The sequence below is a fragment of the Arvicanthis niloticus genome, chromosome 2 (genome assembly GCF_011762505.2).
Source record: "Arvicanthis niloticus isolate mArvNil1 chromosome 2, mArvNil1.pat.X, whole genome shotgun sequence".
Classification (NCBI taxonomy): Eukaryota; Metazoa; Chordata; class Mammalia; order Rodentia; family Muridae; genus Arvicanthis; species Arvicanthis niloticus.
The window spans coordinates 118,403,455-118,429,679 of record NC_047659.1 but is presented as its reverse complement, the minus strand read 5'-3'; the positions used below and the strand labels follow the sequence as shown (position 1 = coordinate 118,429,679).

The 26,225-nt window shown below is 43.3% G+C and overlaps 2 protein-coding genes across 5 annotated transcripts in view; one reads left to right on the top strand and one right to left on the bottom strand.

Annotated features, from left to right (window-relative positions):
• The window catches only part of Napb (NSF attachment protein beta), a 47,077-nt gene extending 37,134 nt beyond the window's left edge, over window positions 1-9,943 (top strand). For both annotated transcript variants that reach the window (XM_034493743.1, XM_076929924.1), the window contains 4 exons: window positions 2,443-2,547; window positions 4,195-4,263; window positions 4,947-4,997; window positions 6,297-9,943. In XM_034493743.1, coding sequence (XP_034349634.1) covers window positions 2,443-2,547; window positions 4,195-4,263; window positions 4,947-4,997; window positions 6,297-6,407 — 336 coding nt within the window. In that variant the 3' untranslated portion in view covers window positions 6,408-9,943. The remainder of the gene's footprint in view (window positions 1-2,442; window positions 2,548-4,194; window positions 4,264-4,946; window positions 4,998-6,296) is intronic.
• Window positions 9,944-10,986: 1,043 nt separating this feature from the next.
• Gzf1 (GDNF inducible zinc finger protein 1) lies at window positions 10,987-23,465 on the bottom strand. 3 transcript variants are annotated; one of them, XM_034493742.2, is made up of 6 exons: window positions 23,365-23,465; window positions 19,682-21,056; window positions 17,230-17,324; window positions 15,640-15,807; window positions 13,726-13,883; window positions 10,987-13,206 (listed from the first exon to the last, which is right to left on the bottom strand). In XM_034493742.2, the coding sequence occupies exons 2-6, from the start codon at window positions 21,037-21,039 to the stop codon at window positions 12,865-12,867; spliced, it is 2,121 nt and encodes a 706-aa protein (XP_034349633.1). In that variant the 5' UTR covers window positions 21,040-21,056; window positions 23,365-23,465; the 3' UTR covers window positions 10,987-12,864. The 3 variants fall into 3 exon arrangements, with proteins under 3 accessions (XP_034349633.1, XP_076786037.1, XP_076786038.1); XM_076929922.1 differs by lacking the exon at window positions 23,365-23,465 and adding an exon at window positions 23,287-23,362 and having other exon boundaries at window positions 12,728-13,206; XM_076929923.1 differs by lacking the exon at window positions 23,365-23,465 and adding an exon at window positions 22,947-23,060 and having other exon boundaries at window positions 12,728-13,206.
• Window positions 23,466-26,225: the final 2,760 nt, after the last annotated feature.

Here is a 26,225-nt window from a genome sequence, read left to right as displayed (position 1 = left end):
TTGTGTGGGAGCATGTTCTCAGTTGTCTTGACTCCATACTTGGGGATGGAGTCAGACTTGTTGGGCTTCAGGGTACATCAGTGCCTACCTTGCTGAGGAGCTACCAGACACTCACAGAGGACTGGATCATTGAGCACTCCCAGCCCAGTGTCCAGAGCTCAGCTTCTCCGGACCTCACCAGCATCTCCGTGATCCCAAATAAATGTGAAGGGTCATCTGTTCTTTCTTTCCTGATGAGTGATATTAATATTCATGTGCTCACTGGCCATTTTTCATCTTTGGTGAGAGATTTAGGAGTAATTTAATCCTAGATATTAGGATACAAGTCCTTTATAATTGGTAGTAAACTTACAAGCATTTTTTCCCCCATTCTATGGATTTCATTTTTGTTCTGTTGTTTGTGACTCTTGGTCTAATTTCTTAGTCTTTAAAATAAGCTTGTAGGAGGTGGAGAGATGGCTCAGCAGCTAAGAGCACTAGCTGCTCTTCCAGAAGTTCTGAGTTCAATTCCCAGCAACGACACGGTAGGTCATAACCATCTATAATGGAATCTGATGCCCTCTTCTGCCATGCAAGTATATATGCAGATAGAGTAGTCATATACATAAAATAAATAAATTTAAACATAAATAAATAAAATGTTACATTTATTTATTTTGTATGTGGAGAGTATAAGTAGCACCTGTGGCAAATAGAGGACAACTTTCAGGAATTGAAAATTGACCTTCTTTTATGATAAATGGCAGCTATGTTAGGGTTTGAGGCCAGGAGACAGTATCAGATCACCTAGATTAGAAGGGGTTGCTACAGTTACCATGGTTATGAGCCACCTGATGTGAGTGCTGGGAGCTGAACTTGGGTCCTCTGGGTGAACAGCAAGTGCTCTTAGCTAATGAGTCATCTCTCTAACTCCAAGTGGTTCTTTTTTTTTAAGTATTTATTTATTTTATGTGTATGAGTATACTGTCTTCATGCTCACCAGAAGAGGCATCAGATCCCATTACAGATGGTTGGGAGCCACCATGTGGTTGCTGGGAATTGAACTCAGGACCTCTGGAAGAGCAGTCAGTGCTCCTAACCACTGAGCCATCTCTCCAGCCCCTCCAAGTGTTTCTTTATTGATGTTTTGGGGGTTTTTTGGTTTTGGTTTTGGTTTTGGTTTTAGTTTTGTTTTTGTTTTGTTTTGTTTTTGCTTTACTTTGTGATTCTGGGGATTGAACCCAGAACCTTAAACACAGCACTCAGGTGCTCTGCCACTAAGCTCCGGAACTAAGCTCCATCCCTGGCCCTGGTTTTTAGTTTCTTTAGTTTGTTAGTCTGAAGCATTTTTGTATGCTTATTGAGGAATTTGTTCTGAGAGCTCTTTTAAGCAAACTTAGATGGGTCTAACATTTCTGTTACCTGAAATTGTCTGCTACTTCTGTAGTAAGGTCTTGCTATAATCAGTGACTTTCTCATTGTGCTCTCCTGTGATTGGTGGACTTCACATTGTGCTCTGCTGTGATTGGTGGACTTCACATTGTGCTCAGCTGTGATTGGTGACCTTCACATTGTGCTCAGCTGTGATTGGTGACCTTCACATTGTGCTCAGCTGTGACTGGTGACCTTCACATTGTGCTCTGCTGTGACTGGTGACCTTCACATCGTGCTCTACTGTGACTGGTGACCTTCACATCGTGCCCTGCTGTGATTAGTGACCTGTACATTGTGCTCTGTTGTGATTGGTGGACTTCACATTGTGCTCTGCTATGATTGGTGACCTTCACATTGTGCTCTGCTGTGATTGGTGACCTTCACATTGTGCTCTGCTGTGATTGGTGACCTTCACATTGTGCTCTGCTGTGACTGGTGGCCTTCACATTGTGCTCTGCTGTGACTGGTGGACTTCACATTGTGCTCTGCTGATTGGTGACCTTCTCAGTGCTCTGAGGCTGCATCTGGTTTACATCATCCTTCTCTACAATGGCCCTCTTTAACTCTGACTGGAGATATAGGTGTTTTGGTGGAGGCAGAAGCTCAGACTTTCATTTTTGGAAGTCCAACCCCTGTTAGCCTTGTCTGGTCTTTGCCTCTTTTGATTGGTGCCTCCTGGAACTTCTGGAAGCTGGGTTCTTTATTTTCATGTTGGGACTGTAATAAAGAAGAGCAGAGCTCAGTAGCCCCCACCCCAGCCCAGGGGATTTTCCTTGATGTCATGTGCCTGGCTGGTTGGCTCATGTTGTATTTATAGGAAGAACCAGGGAAAGCTTAGATCTCTCCATCATCTTCCAGGCATTTGTAACCATTCATGTGCATCATAATTATTTCTTATCTAGTAAAACTTTGTATTCCGTGGTATTGAGTATCTAAGTATAAGATAGTGAAAGGTATTTTTTAAAGGAAAACAGATGAGTAAGCAATGGATTCTTTGCCTATAATAGTGCCTTGCTGTCTTCTGCCTAGGTGGGAGCAAACACTATGGATAACCCCTTGTTGAAGTACAGTGCGAAGGATTACTTCTTCAAGGCAGCACTCTGTCACTTTATAGTGGATGAGCTGAATGCAAAGGTGAGAACATGCTCCTTTCTGATGACTTTACCCTTGAGGACAGACGCTTTGTCATCCTTGATGTCTTTTCCTACAGGTGTTAAGAGCTGTGGCGAGGGCTCAGTTGATAAAGCACCTAACTCACAAACCTACAGGCCCAAGTTCAGATGCCCAACGTCCATGTAAAAGCCAGGTATACTGGCTCACATCTGTAAGTCCAGCATTGAGGAACAGAGCAGAGATAAGCAGATCCCTAAAGCGTGCTGGCTGGCCAGTCTAGCCAAGTGATGAGCTTCAGGTTCAGGAAGAGGCCCCATCTCAAAAATAAGGTGGAGGATGATTGAGAGAAACACTTGACATTGACCTCTGGCTGCCACATACACATGCTCTAACATGCTTGGGCACACAGCCACATGAACACATACTTATTTCCTGTCTCCTGATACACACAAAGTAAAAGTAATAGTTCTTCCTTGCAGGTGAGTTTGAATCTTTCAGCAGCTGCAGTGCTGTCCTCTTCAGGTTTCCTTCAGTGGTTAATTTAGATAGATTAGGGAACTAAGACAGTAAAATTAGTGCACTCTGTTGTTCTTTTTACATATGTTGGCTTATTTATTTACTTATGGGCAGCAGTAAACATGTGGAAATTAGACAACACTTTTTAGGAGTTAGTCTTCTCTTTCCACCATATTGGATCCAGGAATCAAACTCAAGTCAGGCATGGTGACAAATCCTGTTAAAAACTTCATTGACCCTGATGGATGGATGGATGGATGGCTGGCTGGATGGATGGATTGATTGGGGGGGGGGGGGGGTTTGTTGGCACATTTGTTTGTTTGTTTGTTTGTTTGTTTGCGATAGGTCTCACTATATAACCCTGGCTGTCCTGGAACTCATTATGTAGTTCCAGGGTAACCTCAAACACACAGAGATCTGCCTGCCTCTGCCTCCTAAATTCAGGGATTAAAGATGTGGACTACCACACCCAGCTTCTAAGTCCTCATTTTAAAAAAGAAAAGCACAAACAACCCTCAGAAGTAGAGTTAGGATAGGATGAAGGTCGGAGAAAGCTGCAAAGCAAGAAGACAGCTGGACTGTAAGATGGGGCTTAAGTGATAGCACTGGTCATCAGAGAGCCACAGAGAACACTACTCTAGAGTGTTTGGAAGGTGTGAAGGTCTTCTCTGTGTAGCACACATACATAGATCCTGGCAGTGAATTAGATTTTATTTTGTTTCTTCTCTTCAGCAGCCCAACTAAAATCTAAAAATTATTTTAGAAATCTTATTATCAATCAAAATTGAATGTTCAAAATAAATAGGTTTCCTATGTTTTGATGTAGAGTTTAAAATTATATTTCTTTCTTTTTTTTTTTTTTTTTTTTTTTTTTTTTTTGGTTTTTTTTTTTTTTGATTTTTCGAGACAGGGTTTCTCTGTGTAGCCCTGGCTGTCCTGGAACTCACTCTGTAGACCAGGCTGGCCTCAAACTCAGAAATCTGCCTGCCTCTGCCTCCCAAGTGCTGGGATTAAAGGTGTGTGCCACCACCGCCTGGCTAACATTATATTTCTTAAACAGTTAAATGAGATGGAAATAAAATTTTTGAACTGATACAGCATTGACAACTTCCCTAGTTCACTGTCGGTGACTGGTTGTTTTCCTCTCCTCAGCTTGCTCTTGAGAAATATGAGGAAATGTTTCCAGCATTTACTGACTCCAGAGAATGTAAATTATTGAAAGTAAGTACTGAAACAACTTTAAAGACAGAAACCTTTACTGTTGGTTGATGGCACGGAAGTGGGACTGGTGCTGCGTGGAGTTTTACTAAGTCTTCTGAGGGGTGTTGGTTACTGGATTCATTGCTATAACAAAAGAATCCAACATTAGGCAACTTAATAAAGGAAGTTGCTTTAGCTACAGTTTCATTGGACAGTCCTTTCTGGCACCAGGGGCATGAGGCATCTGGTCACACCAAGTCTACAGTGAGTAAGCAGAAAGAAAGGAGTGCTGGTGCCCTACTTGCTTTTTCCTTTAATTCAATCCAGGGCCCAAGAAATGGTGGCTCTTTCTTCTTTAGTTCTTCCTTCTTCTCTTAAACCTGTCTGAAAACACCCCGAGGAGTGACTGAATAGTGATTCTAAATTTAGCCATCACTTGGGTACCTCAGACTTGGCTGCTTTTTCACTGTAGATATTCACATGCCAAATGAGTTAGGATGCTTAACATTGTTCTGAAGTATGCAGCCTTGATAATACAAAGCCAGAGCCTTTTCTTGGGTAATTCTTATTGGCTATGTCCCATTTTATGGAGATACTAGGAATATCAGTTCATGGGATACTAAGGTGGTTTCTGTTTAAAGTATTCCTTCAGAAACAAGACTTTCTAGCCTAAAGTATTTTCTTGATTTTTTTAATGCCATCAGAAACTTCTAGAAGCTCATGAAGAACAGAACAGTGAAGCTTACACTGAAGCAGTAAGTTAAACCTTCAGGATATGTTGCAGTTTTAAAGGCTTACATATAAAAATTAATTTTTCTTTGAATTGTGTAAATTCTGAACATTTATTTGAATGTGGTTCAACTTGCTGGTATTTTCCAAAGATCATGTCTTGCATGTTCCACAAATTAGTTAAGCATTGGAGACCATGGCACTGGAGTTTGGAACATTTGTTTCTCTTGTAGAGGACTAGAATTGGGTTCCCAGCACTCCACAGCTCACAACCATCTGTAACTCCAGTTCCAGAGGATCTGTGCCATCTTCTGATGTCTAAGAGCACCAGGCACACACACTCATAACTGCATATACATTTACACAGCTAAAATAAATCAGCTTAATTTTTTTAAAAATTTAGTTTCATTAACCAGTTACCATGCAGAAATTGAGCTATATTAAGCCCTGATTCTTTATTTCCTCTGAGAAGCTGCCGAGCTGGGATGCTTATTTAGAAGTTGTAATAAGCTGTCTTGGTGTTTTGACAACAGGCTGATCCATAAATATAAAGGAGGGTTTATAGTGAAAATCCAAGTATCAAAACTGGGTGATGGGTGTATTTGTGATATAGGTTACTTTCTTCATACTTGTCTTATTTCAGTTTTTTTTCTTTCCTAATTTTGTTTGTTTGTTTGTTTGTTTTTCAAGACAGGGCTTCTCTGTGTAGCCCTGGCTGTCCTAGAACTCACTTTGTAGACCAGGCTAGCCTCGAACTCAGAAATCCACCTGCCTCTGCCTCCCAAGTGCTGGGATTAAAGGCATGCGCCACCACTGCCTGGCTTTCTTTCCTAATCTCGTGTTTGGAGTCAAGCAGATTTAGGAGTTGCCTAGAATGAGTTCAACTACAGTCCTAAAGTGTCAGTGAAAAGGACTAAGACAGTCCTTTTATCCTCAAAACTGCTTTCACTGTCTTTCTTTGCATGTGCTGACATCCATCAAGGGGCTTCTCTTTTACATTCTCTAGCTATCTGATTGTATTTTTTCATGGTTAGTAAATAGTACTTACATTTTTCTGATTCTTTTGCCATGCCCACTTGTCTTCTGTCACATAGAATTTGTTTTTCCATTCATAATAGATTTTCAGGACTTCTGCCATACATGTGTTTACATATAGAGAAAAGTTAAATGCACAGGCTTATAAGATAAAGGAAAAGAAGAACTGTTTTTAGTGAGAGAACTTATAAATGATTGAGTGACTTCCAATCAAAGTCAGTGGGTTATTACAGTAACACAGCTTAGGCCAGTTTTCGGGTCTAATTCCTGTTCTTTATTTCTTAAACCAGGTGAAGGAGTTTGACTCAATATCACGTTTGGATCAGTGGCTGACCACCATGCTGCTTCGTATCAAGAAGTCCATCCAAGGGGATGGAGAAGGAGATGGAGACCTCAAGTGAAGCGCTGACATCTTTGTGGCATGCAGCTCATTCCTTTTTAGTTTGTCTTTGGGCAGAGCTGTCTTTCTGAGATGCCCATTTACTGACTTACTTTTGTTGTAAATAAGCCAGGCACACAGTTTATGTATTGTTTTAGCTCACCATGTCTGTGTAATGTGAGAATCGGAGGCTTCTATTCAGTTTGTGGTCATGACAACCAAAGTACATCATGCTTATCCGAGTCCTCATAGTTTCCTGAGAAGTACTGCCAAATCTTTTTCCTGTTCATTTGATATTTTCAGGGCCCATGGTTAATGTTGCCACACGTTTTGTGGTTTTTTTTTTTTTTTTTTTTTTTTTCCTTGAACTCTGGTCCTCAACCTAGTTTTACAGATGCTTTGCAAAGCCCCTGTGCATTGGTATCCGGATGCAACCTTTATACAAATGGCTTAGTTTAGGGCAGTTATTAGGAATAAGTTTGTAATTCAGTAGAAACTGTTTGGCTTTCTGTTACAGGTGTTAGTGATGGTTTTTGTTTTGCTCCACTTGCTCACATGTGCATGACAAACACTGAGAACAGCTAGGCTCTGTTGACACCACTGCATCAGCAGGGGAAGGAACTTGTTGGCTGGTCCTGAGGTCCTATTTGTTATGTGGATGGATGTCAAGGTAGATTTCATTGTTTTTGTTTTTACTCACACACACATAACTCACACAAAACCTATGAGATGGAATTTTCTCTTTCTCAGTTTCAACTTTTAGTTGGAATGGAAATCCCTTCATATTTGCCTTGAACCATCTTTAGCTGGCATCTCCTTTATTCACACATTCATACACTCCTCACATTGTCTTCTGGGCCACAGTCATGCCAAGCTTGAGCAGAGCTAGCCAGAAGATTCCAGCTGAATATATGTGCTGAAGTGTCCATTTGTTGGACATGGTGGTTAAATGTTACCAGTGTGGCATAAGAGTTTATATTATACCTGGTTAGATAAAAACGTCACCTGTGTTTGATGGTCCATGGTTTATTTCTTAACTGATGGAGGGGTTTCATTTGCGTGTATGAGCTTTGATGTCCTATTTGGCTTACCTAAGATGTTTGCTCTGTTATTTCAGATTTTTATGCTCCCTGGTACTTTATATGCTGATAGAGTACTGGAGACATGACCTTGCTTCTTGAGTCTCCTGTGCCAAGATATTTTGATGCTGGGATGATTTGTGCTTGAAGAGCCTGTGTTACTAGACATATCTCATTGTCCTACTGTGCTGCTATTGTGGGACAATGAAACTCCTGATTAACCAGGTAAAAATGGCACTGGAATGGTGCTTTTGTCTTTGGATGGCCCTAGACTGGGGTTGGAGGCGCTTACCATGCGGTAGAGTACGAGCTCTGCCCAGGCCCAGGGCTCAATGAGGAGAGGTTGAGAACTGATGAGAAAGTCGGTTCTTTCAAAAGAGATAGAAAGTAGTGAAAGGAGGCTAGAGAGCTGGTTATTCTTCCAGAGGACCCAAGTTTGATTTCCAGCACCCATGCTGGGTGGCTCAAAACCACCTGTAACTCCAGTTCCCACAGGAGTTCCAGTGGCCTCTTTTGCCCTCCACAAGCATGTGAATACAGATAAACACATAGAGGTAAATGAAATCTACACTTATATGCAAGCAAAACTCTCATTTGTAAAGTAATAAGTTTTTTATTACTATTTTAAAAAGAAAAAAGGAGACGAAGCTGAAACTCGTCCCATGAAAAGAGGTGGTAGGTGTCTGTCAGTCCCCTGTCGTGGTGGTAACAGGGTGTAAATGCAGGAAGCTTAGAGGCCTCTGCATGTCTGTAAAAGAGGGAATGTGCCCTAGAATCTGATGAGGATTCCTTTTCCCTTCAATGCCTTTAGGGGTTTCTGAATGTTAGCTGGCTGTACCAAAGGTAAAACTTGCAATGGAGCCTAGTTGATACTTCTTGACTCCATTAGAATCTCTAATGTAAAGACAAAAAGTGAGTTATTGAGGCTGGAGAGATGCCTCATTTGCTCTTCCAGAGGACCCAGGGTTAAAGTCCCAGCACTCATGTGGGGGCTCACAGCTGTCTATAACTCCAGTCCTAAGGGATCCACCATACTCTTCTTGCCTCCAGTGGCACCAGGCATGCATGTGGTGCACACGCATACACGCAAACAAAACATGCAAACACTTAAAAATCAAATTTTTTAAAATTCTAGTATATAGAAAAGTGAGTTACTGCTTCATTCACAGCCAGCCGCAGGCAGCCTTGGAAATAAGGTGTGGAACTGTCTCGAAGTCAGTCCCAGCAGAAGAGCATCTGAACACTGGCCAGCCTCTGTACTCTGCCTCCCTAGTTCAGTTCTGATGTGACCCTTTAAAATGAGACCACATAGTATCTTATGGAACACTGGTTTACCTTTCATCACAGATCCCTAACACACCTCCATGAAGAAGTGTTGGGTTGTTAAGGTACTGTTTGTATCACTTTGCTGTTTCTTTAATTCACTTATTTGCTTTCAATTTTGGCAGAAGATAAAAGAATGAGGAAAATGTCCAGACAGTAGAATGCAAGTTAGATGCTGGGGCAGGCGTCATGAACACTTGTAATCCTGTAGTATCTAGAAGGTTAAGAGAGGAGGATTGCTGTGAATTTGAGGCCAGCCTGGACTACCTAGTGAATTTCAAGCCAGCCTAGGTTACAACGTGAGACTCCATCTCAGCCAACCAACCAACCAACCAACCAACCAACCAACCAACCAACCAGCCAACCAAGAATAAAAAGGAATGAAAGGCCCAGATCAGTCCCTGTTGGGTTTATTTTTGTCCCAGCACTTGGGAGGCTGAGGCAGGAGGAACATGAACAGAGTAGACTAAGCTACAGAGTAGCAAGACCATCATCTAAAAAAAAAATACTAAGAACACACTTTTGGCAGAAGATAAAAAGATGAGGAAAATGTCCAGACAGTAGGATGCAAGCTTACTCCCTTCAAATGTCCCGCAGACACCGGGCAGTGCATTCTCTCAAGATGCTTAGGCTTAAGGCTTTCATGGTCTCTAGAATATTATGAACCAAACAGTGATCATTTGTTATAGTTCTCATACTTGAGTGCATCTGGAGATAGTTCATACTTATGGCAGTCAATATTTCTTATGGAAAGGCTTTCCTTTTGTGGCAACATTTTTATAGCTTGTGTGAATTCCTTTTTTTTTAATGACATAAAACAGTATTTTTGCACAGTTGTAACCATGTGTGATGGTGTCACTATAACCAAAGTACATGCACCAGCCCTTGTGCATTTATTGTTCCCTCTAGTATTGTGCACTTAAAATGTCCAAATACAAACCTTTGTGACTGTGGAGACTAGCAGCACAGCATGCCCGTGACCTGCCTGCTGCAGTGTGAGCTGTGACCAGTAAGCAGGCCCTGTAAAGTTCTAAGTTGCTCTCAGGCAAGGGAGTACATTATAAAAACAAATCGTGTTAACAATAAATCTACCTTAGCTGAAAGAACGTTTGTTTTATGTGAACTTGTACAGTAAATAAAGTGGAGTTATCAGTAACATTTTGACTGGTTTTTGCTAGCAAAATTGATTCAGGTCAGAACTAGTAGTTCCCCTGAAGCTTGCAGCACTATTGCTAGTATACTCACCTGACGGATCTGCTGGCTGAGGTTTAGAAGTTATAATGGTGTAACATTTAACAAGTTAAAAGTTGTTGACTGGAGGCAAGGCTTGGTGATCAAGAGGACTGGCTCCTCTTCTGGAGGCCCCTGATTGAATTCCTAGCATCCACTTGGTGACTCAACTTCCAACTCCAGCTCCAGGGCATCTGATGTCTCCTTGGGCACCAAGCATGCGTGTTACACAGACAGAAACGTGCAGTGAAAAAGTTCCATACACATAAAATCTTTGGAAAGTTAAACTATAATCTATACTTCTGATTAGATAATTACCAACAGCAAAAATCTAAAGGTTCTAATTCCTGGATCACTTTTTAAACTGCTACAGAAAACCTTGATAAAACCAAAGACTATAGAGCCCTCCAGTGTTTGCACTATGTTGTGACATAAAATGGCACAGGTCGACTCTTCAATAACCCTTATGGATGCTCTGAGAGTAGTATGCTGTCAGAGCACACTTGGAACAAAGTCACTAAAGGCAGTCTTGCTTTCTCATAGCATAAAACTGTGTTTGGATGAGAAATACGGGAGACAGCACAAAGTGGATCAACTCTAGGGCTTATGTCCTTAAAGATCACCTTCTTCTATTGGGAAGAGACAAAAATGTATATAGCAGAGTGTTCACTGATGCCTGCTGTGACTTTGCATTGCAGAAGGGTGGAGAGCCCTCATGCTATACACTCCCCAGATCAACACTGACCACTGCTGAGCAGAGGCCATTCTCCTCTATGTGCCACTGGAGTTCAAGAACGTAGGTTATCAACTGTGGTGATAAATAGGAGTTTATAGACCCTGACTTGAAGTTTTAATGTTCATGCTATTAAACAAATGAGATTAAAAGAATCTATTTCTATGGATCCTACCCTAAGTTATAATGTAAATAAATCTAGAAGGACTTTTACAAAGCAGACATTTATTAACACATTAAACAATTTTATTTAGAACTTCTAAAGAAACAAATTCAAGACAGTTCTTCCAGTGGGTAACAAAATAATCTATTGTGTAAATTCCTTCTCATCAAGATGACTTTATTCCATAACACAGTATATCAGCTGGGCAGGCTTGCTGTTAGCAGATAAAATGGTCATGTGCCAGTCACTAGTCTTCTGTCTGTTTTTGTCTGTAAACACAACTAGATTGCCAGGTCACAACCAAATGTGAAATAACTCAGCCCTGAACTTTTCAAGAGCAAGTGGGAAATATTACCACCACCGGGAACACCTTTTGGTGGCTTCACCAGCTACTTAGGGTGTTACCACAAAGTGAGCACTGGGTAAGAACTCTCAGTTTCTATCATAGTGTGACCTATCTTCACCCTTGCATACATTAGGTGTCTTTCCCTTAGAAACCAGAGTGTTCTCATGGCAAGTTTAGTAAGTTAAAAACAGAGGAAAAGCAACTAGAAAGCCTAAGAATTCCCCCTTTTAAGGCGCTCTTAAAATTAATGCTTAAGGGTCACAGGTGGCACAGAGTTTACATATCCAAGGCCCTGCAACCACGAATCAGGAGTAGCAAGTACCATAAAATGCATTTTTCATACAAAATTTGTTAAACAATTATTAAATTCAGCATGAGAAAGCCAAAGGAACATTTGAAACAACATTCCTGGTTCTTTATGATCCACTTGTTAAGGCATAGAAGTTGAGCATGCCAAGGTTTCTGGTCCCATCTAGATCAAGGGTTCTCAACTTTTCCCAATGCTGTGACCCTTTGATACAGTTCCTCATGTTGTAGTGACCCCCAACCATACAGTTATTTCCTTTGCTACTTCATAACTCATTTTGCTACTGTTAAGAAACATAATTAACTATCTTGGGCTGTCTGATAGTTTAGGACAACCCTGTGAAAGGGTCATTGAGAACCACTGCTCTAGATTCTTGCATGCTCCTAGAGAGATGGGTTTGTAGCATTTTCTGCTGTGAAAATGGGTGTTTTGGGGGGCTCTGGACATGATAAAAAAGCCTGTAAAAGGACTCAGGATTTTCCAAGCTCACTCACCGTGCTATTTGTGAAACGTGCCTAGCTAAATGCTGACACCTAGGCTGCATTTCTCACACTTCCGAAGAGAGACAACTGTCTGCTGGATTCTTTGGTAGGACAGCTTTGACTTAATCTGATTTAGGGAATGAAACTGAACAGCTCATCCAAGTTGAATGTTATGACAGACTCCTTACCTGCACACATGCTAAGGTACTACACTGAACATGTTCCACCTGCCAATCATCTTTTTGTACCTTCAAAAAGGGGGTTGGAGAGAAACAAATGGAATCATCTACTTCTTCAATCACATTCTAGGGTCCCCAGATTAAATCTTACTTGCTTTTATCTCAGGAAGAAACAGCTGAAAATAAATGGCCCCAGTTCTACTTTAACTCTGTAGAAAAATGCCCTAAAGGGATCAGAATGAAGTAAACACACATGGAAGTATAAGGCAGGGTGAGACCAGGAGACCACGAACTGCACGCTCCCAAGTTGGGTCAATACTATGTACTCTGTGATTAAGACAAGCAGTGGTTTAAACATCAAGAGAATCGAGCATTAGTGTGATTGACAAGTACAGCTACACCAGGGTTAAGTGAGCTATGCTAACTGCCATGTTTGCTGATGAAATGTAACTGAGATCATGCAGATCAGAATGTTAACGGGAAAGCTTCAAGTGTGATAGACGTGCAAGGTCATGGAAGGTTGGGAAATCTGCAAGGCCAGTCTTGCCTACATCTTTGCACAGACTTTTTCCTCAGCCCCTGGCATCACCTGGAATACAGCAATTACACAGACTGCTTGGCACACAACTTCAAGTTCTCACTCCATATTGGCCAGTGAGGGAAGGTGTGCAGGCATGGAGACTGTCTGCGGCGTCAGCTCACCAAGTGCACTGATAGAAGTGGTAAGCAGAGTATCCTGAGACACTACTGCTTTGCAAGCAGTGTCTGTAGAACTGTTCTCCTGCACAGCAGGCACACTGCCTTGGACTTCCAATAAGTTGTTAAAATGGCTATTTTCACCAAAAGATAGTAATCTATCTGAAAGTTTGGGTGATGCATATTCATCATCGGGTTGTTCTGTCTTATGCCCTTCATCATTCTTGGGCGAGCCATCTACAATGACAAGGAAAGACTTCCACGGTGTATTCTTATCATGTATCTACAAATAAAACAAAACAAAAGTCACTGCATGTGTCTCTACATTTCCCAATTGTCAGGTACTTATTAATAACACACGCATATTTTAAAACAACAGGCTCTCTTTAGGGGCAGACACTGTGGCACACAACCATTAATAAAACCCATAATCCTAGCACATGGAAGGCAGAGATGGGAGGTTATACGTCCAAGGTCAGCCTGGAAAACAGCTGGACTGTTTATCAATCAAAAAGTTAATATTAAAAAAAAAAATGAAACAAAAGATCTCCCTGACTTTTAAATCTGTGTACTAATTACCAAATATTTGCCCTGTTCAGCAGCCACTATTTAGAAGTGTTTAGCACAGGCTAATAGGCTAATAGGGGTCCTTCACCTTATTAGCTAGGTGTCACTGCAGGGCACCCAAGGAGAGAACCTGCTACCACCTCTGACCCTGTGGACTGAAATGATGACAGGTATTTGGGGTTAACAACCTACGGACCAGAGGGCTTTGTTTTCAAGCAGGCTACCCATCACTTACTGAGGTGTGCCTCCGGAGAGTAGACTTGTCAGTAAACGTCCGTCCACACGCATTGCACATGTACGGTTTCTCTCCCGTGTGAATGCGATGGTGGCGCTGGAGGGCATTTACCTGGGTGAACTGCTTCCCACACTGGTCACAGCAATACGGCCGCTCTCCTGAACAAAGGAAGAAGGAACTTATTCAATGGCATCTTTGGTCCACGTTAACTCTGGATACACATCTGCACACCCCGATAGTCTGAGCACTCCCCACAGGGCAGAGTTACATCACAATGACTTGAGGACTGCCTGGCAGAGGCACCAGTTTACTATACTATAATCCCAAGAGCTTACAACTGTACCAGAATTAGGTCAGTTCTGTGTATACAGCTGACACTGTATTGGTGAAATACAAACTTACTATCCATTTTAATGGACTGCCCTAATAACAAATAGCATGTGTGTGTGCACATGTGTACACTAACATTTTTTTTTTTTTTTTTGAGACAGGGTTTCTCTGTGTAGCTCTGGCTGTCCTAGAACTCACTCTGTAGACCAGGCTAGCCTCGAACTCAGAAATCCGCCTGCCTCTGCCTCCCAAGTGCTGGGATTAAAGGCGTGCGCCGCCCGGCTAACTAACATTCTTTACCCTGTGTAATATCTAAAAGTTGTGGATCATACAAGCAACCATACTCAAGCTGTCAGGCCCCGGAAAGCTATGTGCCCTTTCAATAAACTCCATGCTGCAAACACTGTCCCCATTTGCATACTAAAGTGTTCTCACTTTCACTTTATCAGAACCAGAAACTGGGCCTACATGGCAGCTCAGCAAGTAAAGGCACCTGCCACCAAGCCTGAGGATCTGAATTTAATCCTCCAAGGCCCACATGGGAGAAGCAAGAACCAACTCCCACAAGTTGTCCTCTGACCTCCACACATGTCAGGGTACTTAAGTCACCCATACACATACAGACACAAAATAAACTTAATTAAAATATATGTAATTAGCCTGGCAGTAGTGGTGTAAGCCTTTAGTTCCAGTTCAAGTTCAGCCTGGTCTACAGAGTAAGTTCCAGGACTGTCACGGTTACACAAATCCTGTCTCAAAAAAACAAACAAACAAAAAAAACAAACAAAAACAAAAAAAAAACTAGAAAGAAAGAAAGAGAGAAAGAAAGAAAGAAAGAAGGAAGGAAAGAAAGAAAGAAAAAAGGAAGGAAGACAAGAAGCCAAATAAATAAATAAATAAATAAATAAATAAATAAATAAATAAATACTAAGTGAAGCCAGGCCAGTAACCCTAGCACTTGAGGGGTAGAGAAAGGAGGATCAGGAATTAAAGGTCATCCTGGGCTACATAGCAGCTTCAAGAGCTATAAGAAAATCTGTCTCAAAAAGAAAACATAAAAATAGGGTCCACAAATTAACATAGTGGTACAGCATTCAGATAGCACATACAAGTTTAATCAAAAGCCCCAGAGTGGGTAAAAGGGTCTAAAAATACTACTTTCACAAAGTTTGGCCAGTGTTCTCCTACAGCTTTTGATTGAAAGGAATGACTCTGAACCATGCCTCACAGGGCCCCATTCCAAATGCTCAGACTGCTCACCACTGTGAAGGCTGTGGCGGCTTTGTGGCTACTTCCTGGTGGCCTAGAAGTAGGTTAAGATCATACCGCCCCTGGTTCCTACTAGCCTTCTCTGGTTTAGCATAATGTGAGGAACCTTTCTAAGTTCCTGCTGCCATGAACCTACCTGGCCATGCTTTCTCTACCCTGAGAAAATGATACCTAGAAAACTCTGAGCCACTATCAACCCTCCCTATGAAGTTATTATGGCCACAGTACATTCTCCAAATATCTTTCTAATAAATCTACCACTTGTGAACTATTTTCTTGCCAGACTGTACTCTCTCTGGTAGTACACAACCATACCTGTGTGGACTTTAATATGCTGGTAAAGGGAATTCCGCTGGGCAAAGGTCCGCAAACACACTTCACATTTAAAGGGTTTAGATCCAGTGTGGATTCTATTATGATGTTTTAAGTACTCCTTAGAAGCAAAACTTTTGCCACATGTCTCACACATAAAAGGCCTTTCACCTACAGAAAAAGATGAGACAAAAATACCAACACCAGAGGCATTAAAATCAGCCAGATAAGGAAGAGCTAGTCTTTTCTTTATACCCTGGCAAGCAGCAGCTAACACTTTCTAATTAAACATCAAACATACTTCTCTTACTATTTGCTAAAAGTGTGAATATCCTGGGAAATCCAAACAGCATTCTATTGGACAAGAATCAACTATTACTGTTTAGCCAGCTAAGATTTAAGAAATTCTGTTACTGCAAATAAGAAAATTTTACAGCTTTGGGGGTCTGTTGGATCATTCTCAAACAAGTGTTTCTGTAGCTCTTCATGAGAATAAACGTCCCTCTGTTAAAATGAAAGGAAGTTCACAATGGATTATCAAGGCTAGCGACACCAGCCAACTTGACTGGGCTGCATGGCAATTTCAATGCCTCACTTTTTGTTGTTTTACGTTCTTATACCATCAACTGGTGTGCCCCTGATTTTACAAACATTAAAACACTGGCTCCATAAAGTTTTAATACATTAATAATCATACACTAACTCTAAACCTATGGTATGACACTGTCTCTCCCACAGCTTCCAATGGAATTCTGCATTCCAGTAACAAACGGTTCACACCTCCTTTGTCTGGACTGTGCTTCAACCTGAGGCCTGTATTGAGTGCTTACAGGTAAAAGTGTAAGCAAAGAAGACCTGGGTGAGGGAATACAGTACAGAGGGATAGACTAGGCTCTTTGTCCTGAATAGTTTACATCAAAAATTTCAACCACAGGAGTGCAATGCTGAACCAGAATAAAAACAACTTTCCCTCTCATAGTAAACTATCACAAAGATTTTTAGGAATAGAGATAATGTCATATCTAAATAAAATTATTTATCAGGTAAGTATTTGCTCCTGGTTTCTGTCCAGGTCTTCAACAGTTGGCACTGTGACCATTCATAATTGTTCATAAAAGCACAGATGTGCCCATGCAAGTCAGGAGTCCGCCCTCTGAAGAGCCATATCTTGAGCTGGGGCATGGATTTCCAGCCCATGGAAACACTTCCTTACGGCTGGCCCATTATGTTGCTCCTAGTTCTGTTATTAAACATAGCAAGAAGAGAGCCGATCACACAGTTTTCTCAGATGTCAGAGATTCTTTAGGACAAAATCCTGAAAATAGACCTAAATTAGGGTTACAACTGTTAGGTACCTCTTAGACATCAAAGACCTGTGTGCTCCATTTTAGTGCCTACTGGCCCAGACCATGGCCACATGTACAGCAGCACTGCAGGCAGCAGGTGCATCTGTAATCCTCTCTTACTAGATGGAAAAGCTGAAGCCTACCTGTAATCTGCACTGCTGTGATGAATGCCAACTTCTAATTAAGCAACTGCAGTTTTCTTCTATAGCTAGGAAAGATAGTCAATCACAAGAATGTGGGTATTTACCTGTGTGGCACCTTTTATGATAAATCAGCATGTGGTTCTGAGTGAATCTTGCACCACATTCATCACAGACAAAAGGTCTTTCCCCTGTATGAACTCTGAAAGTACAACATTCAGATGATAACTCAGGGTATATTTCAAAGGTCACTTTGCAATACAATTTTCAAATTCCTCTGTACTATGCAAAAACCATTTCCTCCAAGAGTGCTGAGAAAAATGACTAATGGAACAGATCGAGAATTCACCATATATCAAGCAATGGTGACACGCACCTTTAATCCCAGTACTTGGGAGGCAGAAGCAGATGTGAAATCTCTAATTTCGAGGCCAACTTGGTTTGCAGAGCAAGTTCTAGAATGGCCAGGCTATACACAAAAACCCCGGCTCAGGGGCGGGGATTTACCATTCATCCCAACACAAATGAAGTTTCTGAGCAAGACCCAAGGATTGATATCTCCACTTAGTTCCACATACCAGAGTGGAATTTCCCACTGAGAGCCCCTACATCTTTCCTGGGCCTTATTTATGCTGTGAGGCACTGGAAGGCAGAGACTGCCCTCACATATTTCAATATTGAAGAGTATCACTTAATATTTTAAAAGGTTCCTCATTTGAAATAACCTTAGGAATTACTGTTGACAAAGTAGCATGTGACCAAATATTTTACTGTCATTTCCTAACATGACCAGTCAGTCTAAAGAGAAAAATCTGTTCTTACGTTGCTGAGACCCACACAGAAGTATTTCAGTTTCACAACCAGCATGACGGAGCAATCAGCCATGATCTACTGAGTGCTTCCTACACAAGTACTTTGAACTCAGGCACACTGAGAGAACACAACCACCATGCTCTCGCCCCCACGGTTTTGGAGGGCAAAGGTAGAATACAGTAGAAAATTCAACTGCTTGCCTGGAATGAGAAGATATGTACTAAGAACTACAGTGTGGCACATGCCTTTGATGCCAGCATTCGGGAGGCAGAGGCAGGCACAAACTATACTGCTAAGTTCCAGAGCAACAAAGGACCATAAAGTGAGACACTGTCTAAAGCAGTGGCTCTCAGCCTTCCTTTTTTTTTTTTTTTTCTTTTTGGTTTTTCGAGGCAGGGTTTCTCTGTGTAGTCCTGGCTGTCCTGGAACTCACTCTGTAGACCAGGCTGGCCTCGAACTCAGAAATCCACCTGCCTCTGCCTCCCAAGTGCTGGGATTAAAGGCGTGCGCCACCACCGCCCGGTGCTCTCAGCCTTCCTAATGCTGCAACCCTTTAACACAGTTCCTCATGTTGTGGTGAGCCCCAACCATAATATTAATTTTGATGCTACTTCATAATTGTACTTTTGCTACTTTTATGAATTGTAATGTAAATATCTGATAAGCAGGATATCTGATATGTGACCCCTATGAAAGGGTCCCTCAATCTCAAGGAGTTTCAACTCACAGGTTGAGAAACCCTGGTCTAAAACAATGACAAAGAAAAAAAACTATAAGGAAATTTGAATATAAGAACCCACTATCCAAGCCAGATGGCTGCGGCACAAGCTTTTAATCCTAGCACTCAGGAAGCAGAGGCAGGCAGATTTCTCTGAGTTCAAGGATAGTCTGCTCTACAGAGTGGGTTCCAGGAAAGCCACAGCTACACAAAGAAACCCTGTCTTGAAAACCAAGACAAAACAAAACTTATTATCTACCTACAGTCTGCTAACAATTAGAAAGCATCATTCAAAGGCGAAAGAGATGGCTCAGTAGTTAAGAGTACTTGCTGCTTTTGCAGAGGACTAGCACCCACATGTGGCTCACAACCATTGGCTACTTCGGTTCCTGGGTATTGACATTTGCCTTCTAATATCTTAGTCCACCAGGCACTTGCATGGTACACATACATATATTCAGGCAAAACACCATATACATAAAATAAAAATAAATACATATTTCTTAAAAAGTTAGAAACTGCGCGATTCTTAGATCCTAATTCTTAGGTCAACCATTGAATGGCACTCCACTCTCCAAGCCCCGAGAACTAAAAGACCACTAGGGAAGTGTCCTACAGCACTACGTATCATTTCATAGAACGTCAATAGAACTGAGTGAAGAAAAGGCCCAGCCTTTTCAAGTACACGGTGCCTTGAGACCTCAGGCCACCTCAAGGCCAGGCATACAGCACTCAGAATTCTGGATGGCTCTGCTGTACCCTGGCCTCTAGACACGGGAGGAGGGGCCAAAGGTTCTCTGAGAAGTTGAAGACCCATTTCCCTTACTTCCACCTCCAAAGAAGATTAAGAGTTGCCTCAATTTCCCAAGATGGCACCAGTGGGGAAATGAAGATCTACAGAGACAGACATGTTGATTCAAGTCCTAAAGCCATCTCCTACTGCCCAGTGCATGCTGGCACTTGGGAACCCACATCCCTGCATGCAGGCCAGCCCTGCTCCACATAGCAACATCCCCAGGTGGCCGCACCTCAGGTGGGTCTTAAGCGCTGAGGGCTGTGAGAACTTGGCATCACACTTGGTACAGCCGTAGGGCTTGTCGCCCGTGTGTGTGCGCTCATGCAGCCGCAGAGCAGTCTTGGAGCTCAGGCCTTTGCCACACTGGCCACAGCGGTGCCGCTCACCGCCGCCCTCATGCACCTGCAGCACATGCCGTTTCACATCCTTCTTGCGCTTGAACTTCTTTGCACACATTTCGCACGGGAAGTGGCGCTCGCTGCTGTGGACGTGGCGCTGGTGGCTCTTCAGGTTGCAGCGATTGGCAAAGGTCTGGCCACAGGTGTCACATCGGTACACCACTTCGGTGGCCACACCATGGTGGTACCTGATATGTTTCAGAAAACTCTTTTCATACAGGAAGGCCTTGTCACAGACTGTGCACTGGAAGTTACTCTTCTTCTTCTCCTCCCCATCTTTCCCTTCTTCCTCTTCCTTCTCCCCCTCCACTTTCTGCAAGCTTTCCTCCAGTTCCACAGTAGCAGGGCAAGGCTCACTTTTGGAAGCTGGCTCGGTCTCCATCCTCTCACTGTCTGGGCTTTGGTCCTGAGGACACTTGTCATTCTCTGCAGCTTCCTCAGCACTTTTCTGCTGTTCTCGGAGCCTTCTTGTATATTTCTTTTTAGGGATTTCCACAAACACCTTTTTTCCAGCCAGTCTCCCACTCGCTCTTCTGATTTTAGGGAAGGGAGGCTTAGCCACATCTTTCTTCTTGTCCAGTTTTTCCTTGCACTTCTTGGATGGTGTTTCTGGTGAGAGGCCATTGCCCAATCTCTCTATTGGGTAGTCAGAGGAATCTACAAGGCCATTGGAGTGAGCATCTTCTCCTGGTACACTTGTTTTGGAGCTGGGGGTCACACTCACCTGGGGGCCACCGCTGGCCTCCACCTCCTGAGACTCAGAGAAATTCTGCAATTCCAAAAGGACAGATTCCAGCATCTGTTTCTTTAGCTGCAAGCATGTTTCAGACAGGTCCAAGCACTTTAGCTTCTCAGCTACTTCTAGCATCTGCTGCACACGGTCTTCTTCTACCCGCACTCTGGCAGTATAGACAAACTCCAGAAATGAAGCAAAGTCAACAACTTGAACCTCATTCAAGTAAACATTAGTCCTGGTACCGTCTGTACTCTTCTCGTTCAGGAACACCTCCTTAAAAAACTTGCTGGTGGCTGCCAGCACTGCTTTATGGGCCATGAAGTCTTCCCGGACACCCTGATTCTCAACGCTAACAGTGACATCACACAGGTGGCCCAGAAGGCGGAGCTCATGCATCTCATGCAAAAGGTTCAGTGGTGAAGATTTGGATTCCAGCAACACTGTGCCACTTTCCATCTTCCTTCTAAAAGCAGCTTTAAAAACAAAAACAAGAATCAGTTAGCTCAAGCATGAAGAATCCCTAAAGAAAAAAAAAAAAGGGGGGGGTTTGAAATTATGAGGCTTACATTAGTTCTTGAGAATATAAATAATAACAAACTCAATTTTTCTCATTCAAAGATTCAAATCACAGCTGGATGTGGTGGCATCCATCTATAACCAACATTGCCAGGTACAATCCTAGCATTTAGAAGGAAGAGACAGGAAGACAAGAGTTCAAAACCAATCTTAGCAACTTTGAGGCCAGCCATAACTATATGAGACCCTCTCTCAAAACAACAACAACCAAAACACAAACACAGGGTGGGAGAGGTGGCTCAGCAGTTAAGAGCACGTATGTCCACAAAGACATATGAATATTATTAAAAACAAAATTAATCTTAAAAAAAAAAAAAACACACATAGAACAGAGAATCCAATTACACTTCACTTCTAAGCAGCTTCTAAAGCTCCAGAAAGGCTTTCATGAGAAATATTCTCCTAAAAACATTACTGGCAAGCCTTCTCCCAGTGATAGGCACAAATGACTAGTTCACCTTTAGTGAAATTCATTAAGGCAGGAATTTGCCTATTAAAATTATTTTCTAATCCACTCAAAGATATATTCCAAAGATATAGGACAATTTACATCTAGGGTTTTTTTTTTTTTTTTTTTTTTTGAGCAAGTTATTTGAATCATCACTTTTACCACTGAAAACAGTGAGTACTTCCTAGAAAAATAGCTCAAAACCCATCCTCATTTGCAATGTCCTCAAACACCTGGTAAACTGAGTTGCTCTCCTGAAATAATTCAAGTTCCAGAGCTTTTACAAACTGTGTTACTTTGAGCAAGTTAGAAGCTTCTCTGAACATTTACTTCTTCCTCTTGGAAGACCCAGCTATCCTGAGACTTTATGAAGCACAACATAGCAAACACTTCCAACTTGCCTGATATTTGCTGGTTCATGGTGGGCTTCCTACCCATCCGTAAAGGACATGTGACAAGCTAGTAAGATTAACTGGCTGCTGGGCATCTTGAACCTGAGCCTCATGACCCTGTCTTGGTTCAACTATAGCTTGTCAACACTCCCCTCAACCCCAGCTTCACCAAATGAAAAACATTCCCCAGCAGTTGCCATATTCCCCAAGATTCCTGTCCTGAACTCCAAAATGTTAGCCCAACTTCCTGTCTTCTGCTTTGTGGACTCTCCTCAGAGTCCTCTGACACTGAATCTAACTTCCCTTTCCAGGTTCTCGTGGGTTTCCAAGTCTCCACCCTCCAGAGCACTCCTGGATCGCCTTCACCAGACCCTGGACATCACCTTGGATATGTGTCTACCAGAACCTGCCATTGGCAACTCCATTTCATTCAACAGACCACTACCCACAGTCTCCAATCTCAAACACAGAAAAGACTTCTAAGGAGCGCAACTGTAAGTTCTGGCACCTGTGGAATGTCATGTCGACTAAAAGGGACCCTACATGAAACCCTACCTACCTACCTACCTACCTACCTACCGAGGAAGCTTAAATAAAGGAAATACTGGTATGAGAGCCACAAGAGGCAGTACTCGTGGCCCAATGTTCTTCACGATCCCCTGTTCCAGCCTGAGAACTAAGGCTGCAGACCCCTCTCAGCCTGATGATCATATGGCCAGCCTGATTACCTAACACCTCGATCTGGCCCCTCAAGGGAACTCGAAGTCCATCCAGGAGATCTGGTAGCAACTTCACCACCAAAAAGGCCCTAAGCAGATTTCCTCGTTTACCTCCCCTGGGGGCATACACGGGTCGTAGCAAGTGGCTATTTGAGGTCTGGTGACAGCTGTGTTCCACTGTAACTCATTGGCATTCTGCCGGTCTCTGGGTGGGCCTAGCCTCCTCACCAAGGTCGCCGAGTAGTCCCGGGGTCGGGACTCCCGGGCCAGGCCTCCAGGAGACGCTGCTCTCCGCAGCTTGTCCACCCTACAAGGATCCTGGCTCTCAGGCAGGGAATAAAGGCCGGTGTCCATGGCCTCTCTGACGACACCACCTCTGTCTCCACCTTGGTCACCCGAATCCCGGACCACCGATGATCTTCCAAAGCCGCAGGGAGAATGAACTCTTGCGGCCAAGGTCCAGCCCTTCCTCCGGCCTCCAGAGCCAAAAGGGTCCAGCCTGCCTGGACATTTCGGCCTGTCTCACCGCCACCCTCCCACCCCACCCCACCCCCCGCCCTTTGCCTACATCTCCACAGCCCGCCACTCCAAGGGACAGAAGACACGGGACATCCTAAGAAACAGAGCACGTCGGCAACACGCTCACCTCTCAGCCAGTGCCTCCACGGGACCCGTACCCTGGCCCAGGCCCGCAGGAACAGTGGACCGCAGAGTCAGCGGATTGGTCCCCACGAGCGCGCCCCGCCCCCGAGTGGCCCCGCCCCTCGTAGGCTGGAAGGTGCTGCGCGCGCACCTCCAGCTGCAAAGGCGGTTCCGGCCGTTGAATTACGTGGTCTTACGTGAGTTTAGGCCAGGCGACTAGCGAGCAGATCCCGGATTTACCACCGGCGTCTATCCAATGCCGCGCCTGCGCAGAAGACAGCAATGGTTGGAGGCGGAGCTATTTAGTGGAGTTGGGACAAGCTCCAGCTGCGCAGCTACATTTTGGACTTCAGGTTGTCAGAAACTGAATTTTCAAGCTATCCCGGGTGCTCCTTCAACTTTACAAATGCCTTGCTCTTACTTTTAACTAGTTCCTGCAAAGAGGCGATCGAGTCCACTGAATTAAGCCAATTACCTGAAATAAAAGTTCACTTCAGTTACAAGGTGAAGCTAATTTAAACTATGTATGACTTCAATATATATTAACATTATATCTTGAAATATATATATATTGTGTGTGTGTGTGATAAGCCATAACTGCTTGGCTACACAAAAGAATGAATTCGTGATTTACAACCCAATTCGGGTTGTAACATAAGTAAAACCATTTTGTGTGCTTTGGAATAATGTACTACTTGCAGGATGTGCTAAGGAGCCAACCACACGGCCGCTCCCATGAGCCAAGAAGGCCTTGGTATGCTGATGAACCAACTGTGAGCCCCTCAATCTTTATAATAGCATGGTATTATAGGGAATGCTTGTGTGAATAAACTGAGCATATTCAGAAGGTAAATCTATGTGTAAGAAAACTGAGACAGAGAAGCGTTTAAACTCCAGTTCAACAGGCTGAGACTACTTTATTGGACCAGCAAGAGACCCCAACATTTCTATGGGATGAAAGTTGAGTGCATTTAGTGCGGCTGGTGGAGAGGTATATATTGTATTCCCTAAAAGGGGGGTGGAGGGAATCACCTCAGGAGTTGCCCTGCACCTCCTCTTCAGCCTGTCCCTACTGGCTTCTGGGAGATGTCGCCTCAGCCAAAGCTGCCTAAGGCCTGGATAGTCTTTCTATCCTGATCCATAACCCCAGTGCAGAAAAGGGGTGTGGGGGGAAAAAAAACCCCACCCATCCCTGTTGGGAGCCGACCCCTAGCAGAAAGCGCGGCTATCATCTTTGTAGTCATCTCAGGCCATATACCCTGACAAGAGACTTCGTTTTCAACATGCTGATAAATATCTTGTTTTGCTCACATGTTTTATTGTTTAATGCCCCCAGCTGCAAGGCGCACGTGGTAAAGTGTCTTCAGCTGCATTCCCCTGCTTGTCCACGGCTACAAGGCACGTGGTAAAGTGTATATATACCCATGATTTCCTTTTAGTTAAGGGGACTTGATCACACACCCTGTCTTGTCTCCATTCTTCGCATCTCTTGCCCTTCCATCCCCACTCTCTCTCTTGCTAGACCCTTTGACTGACCCAGACCTGGTCACTTGGTCCCCAAACGTGGGGCAGCGTGGAGTAGTACAGACCGGGTCACTTAGCCCCCAAGCGTGGGGCAGTGTGGGCTGGGACACATCCCTGAGCACAAAAACCCACCAATCACTGAGCTCCCTAAGCTCAGGACTTGAAATCTCAGTAATCCTGACCCTGGAAGTCTCTGCCCTGAAAAGCTCCTCCCCCAAGGAATTGTGTATAAACCCTGTCTGTGGTTCAGTTCACTGTGGTCGCTTCTCCCCGGAGCAGATGCAGCTTTACTCCTGGAGTCTTCCCTCCCAATAAGATCTACGTGAGGTTTGCGGTGCAGTGAGCTGTAACACTTTCCCTAGAGCAGAGAAGAACAGAGCTGTTACACGCTCAGTTTCCCCACCAGAGCAGAGCTGTGAGAATTGTGTAGGGCAAGTCTTTCACTTCAGAGCTGCAACACTTACATATATATCTACACACATCGGTGGGTAGCTAGCAGGAACTGGGTGTACTAACGCTTCCCCCAACCCTCTGTGTGTGTGAGGGGTTAACTTGAATCAGGGTGAGTCTTTTGGTACCCAGGTGTATTGATTCTGCAGGTAGAGCTGAAAGATCTGGAAGGAACCACGCAATACTTTTGTGGCTAGGGGCTATTACTCAGTATTGCCTGACTCAGTTTCTCAGGATTTGAAGCTATTACCCAATAGTATGTACATCTTAATTGCCAAGTACCTCACAGCCCACAATCACAACTTTTTTTTTATTTTATTTTTTTATTTTTTTTATTTTTTTGGTTTTTCGAGACAAGGCTTCTCTGTGTAGCCCTGGCTGTCCTGGAACTCACTCTGTAGACCAGGCTGGCCTCGAACTCAGAAATCTGCCTGCCTCTGCCTCTGCCTCCCAAGTGCTGGGATTAAAGGCATGCACCACCACTGCCCAACAATCACACAACTCTTAATGGATTTGTATCTTAAAGTACTTTTGCTAGAAAACACTGACTTTTTAGGCCCACAAAAATGTTATAGAAATATGCCTTTCCTTCATTAATCTCTAAGTGTGCAGAAATCAGTCTGCATACTTAGAGATGAAGGAAAGGCTCTTTATTAAAGTGCCTGGCCAACTGGGGCTACGGCCCCAGCCCAAGCAAAGGAAGGTTTTATTAGCTTACCTTAGGTATATGCATTTTACATATGCTTTCATCCTTAAGTCCCTTTTGGGTTCTGGCCCCAGGTTACACTTTGAACAATTTAAACAGAGAAAGAAGAAAAAGTCTGGCTGCTTAGGCAAATAGTAGATTTACACAGCAAAGATATAACATTTTGTCAGAATTATGCACAACAG

Bases quoted from the DNA above. Each gene is read 5' to 3' on its own strand.
- Gzf1 (XM_034493742.2), bottom strand. From the start codon at position 21,039: ATGGAAAGTGGCACAGTGTTGCTGGAATCCAAATCTTCACCACTGAAC. The intron at 15,808-17,229 runs GTAAATACCCAC...CTTTTTCTGTAG, and splicing joins TCATAAAAGGTGCCACACAG to GTGAAAGGCCTTTTATGTGT. The intron at 13,884-15,639 runs GTATGGTTGTGT...TCCTTTGTTCAG, and splicing joins GCATATTAAAGTCCACACAG to GAGAGCGGCCGTATTGCTGT.